This window comes from Triticum urartu, chromosome 4 (genome assembly GCF_003073215.2).
Source record: "Triticum urartu cultivar G1812 chromosome 4, Tu2.1, whole genome shotgun sequence".
In the NCBI taxonomy this organism is placed as follows: Eukaryota; Viridiplantae; Streptophyta; class Magnoliopsida; order Poales; family Poaceae; genus Triticum; species Triticum urartu.
This window is the reverse complement of record NC_053025.1, coordinates 588,956,581-588,958,009: the sequence shown is the minus strand read 5'-3', so window position 1 is coordinate 588,958,009 and position 1,429 is coordinate 588,956,581. Positions and strand designations below refer to the sequence as shown.

Genomic DNA, 1,429 nt, shown 5'->3' with positions numbered 1-1,429 from the left:
TAAAGTGCTATAGCTTCCGATGGGTCGAAGGCACAAGGAAATACTCCTACGATGATCTTGTTGACCATGCATGCACATGATAGGGTTGCACTAGCTAGTTAAAGTAGATGAGAGTGCCTAGTAGTAGTAATAAGAAGAGATATTGACCACCGATGGATACGGAGAGGTACGTCGCGATGACGCCCGAGTGCTCTGTCGTATCCAGCCGCCCTACGTCAACATTTGCATCTGTGCATTCCACCTGATCGATGGAGATGTTTATCAGGCCTAGCTACTGGCCTAGTGACTTTTAGTATTTCATCAGTTTCTGTCGTTATAAGTCAAAGCTTGTCTGCCGTCTGTGCGGCTTGATTAAGCTTCTCCGTGCCCTCCTTGGATCTCGTCTCCTCGCTGTATATATAAGGTACTGTACACTTTACGTAGATGCTCCACACATGGAACCATACCACCTGCAGATGGAGCTACCTACCTATGATGGCTTCCACTGCTACCACGGCTACTCCATTTCTTTCTCATCCAATACACACTACACGCATCATCAGCCTGCTTCTCAAGCTGAAGCTCAAGTTAATGCTGACACGGGGTTCGACTACCAGCTGTCCTCCTTCTCGTTCCCCATGGAAGCCACCTCCACCTTCTTCACTACACCTCCCGCGGCCTCAGCCTGGGAGGAGATCGTGACGGTGCCTGTCGTGTCGCCGTCGCTGTTACCGCAGGGGAGCTCCAGTAGTTCACGTGATGCGCCGGACTCGCCGCTCATTGGGGTGCGGAAGCGGCCGTGGGGCAAGTACGCGGCGGAGATCCGGGATTCCACCCGTAATGGCGCCCGAGTTTGGCTTGGTACCTTCGACACCCCACAGGCCGCCGCACTCGCCTACGACCAGGCCGCCTTCTCCGTGCGCGGCCCGGCCGCCGTGCTCAACTTCCCGGTGAAGCTCGTGCAGGAGTCGCTGCGCACGCTGGACATCGGCTGCGCCGCCGCGGGGGACTCGCCTGCTCTCGCGCTCAAGCGGCGGCACTGCATCCGAAAGAGAAGACCCAACAAAAAGAGGATGTCCAGAGCCACGGCGACGGCAGCAGAGGCGACGAGGCAGGAGGCAGCCGCTGCATCGTCGTTGTCAACGTGCGTGTTGGAGCTGGAGGACCTTGGAGCGGACTACCTCGACGAGCTGCTCGCCTTGTCCGAGCTGTGAGCCACCCCACCGCTCCTGCTATAGGTATATATGATGAGTCTGTCATGGTGAACCAGCAGCTCCTGCCACCGCTACAAATCCATTTCCTTCCATGAGAGTGACGCCGTCTCGCGCAGCAGCGCTGAGCAAAAGAGGCTGGCCCGTGGTCGATGTCCATGATTGTAGATGATCCGTTTCTATTTTATTATTTTTTACTTAAACCACGGCATGCAACACAATTTTTAGGCGTGTCCTTT

General features: G+C 55.5%; 1 protein-coding gene across 1 annotated transcript; it reads left to right on the top strand.

Annotated features, from left to right (window-relative positions):
• The first annotated feature begins 434 nt into the window (after positions 1-434).
• On the top strand, positions 435-1,193 carry LOC125554904 (ethylene-responsive transcription factor ERF094-like). Its single transcript, XM_048718284.1, has one exon. The coding sequence runs from the start codon at positions 435-437 to the stop codon at positions 1,191-1,193; it is 759 nt and encodes a 252-aa protein (XP_048574241.1).
• Positions 1,194-1,429: the final 236 nt, after the last annotated feature.

Coding starts and splice junctions, on each gene's coding strand:
- LOC125554904 (XM_048718284.1), top strand. CDS start 435: ATGGAACCATACCACCTGCAGATGGAGCTACCTACCTATGATGGCTTC.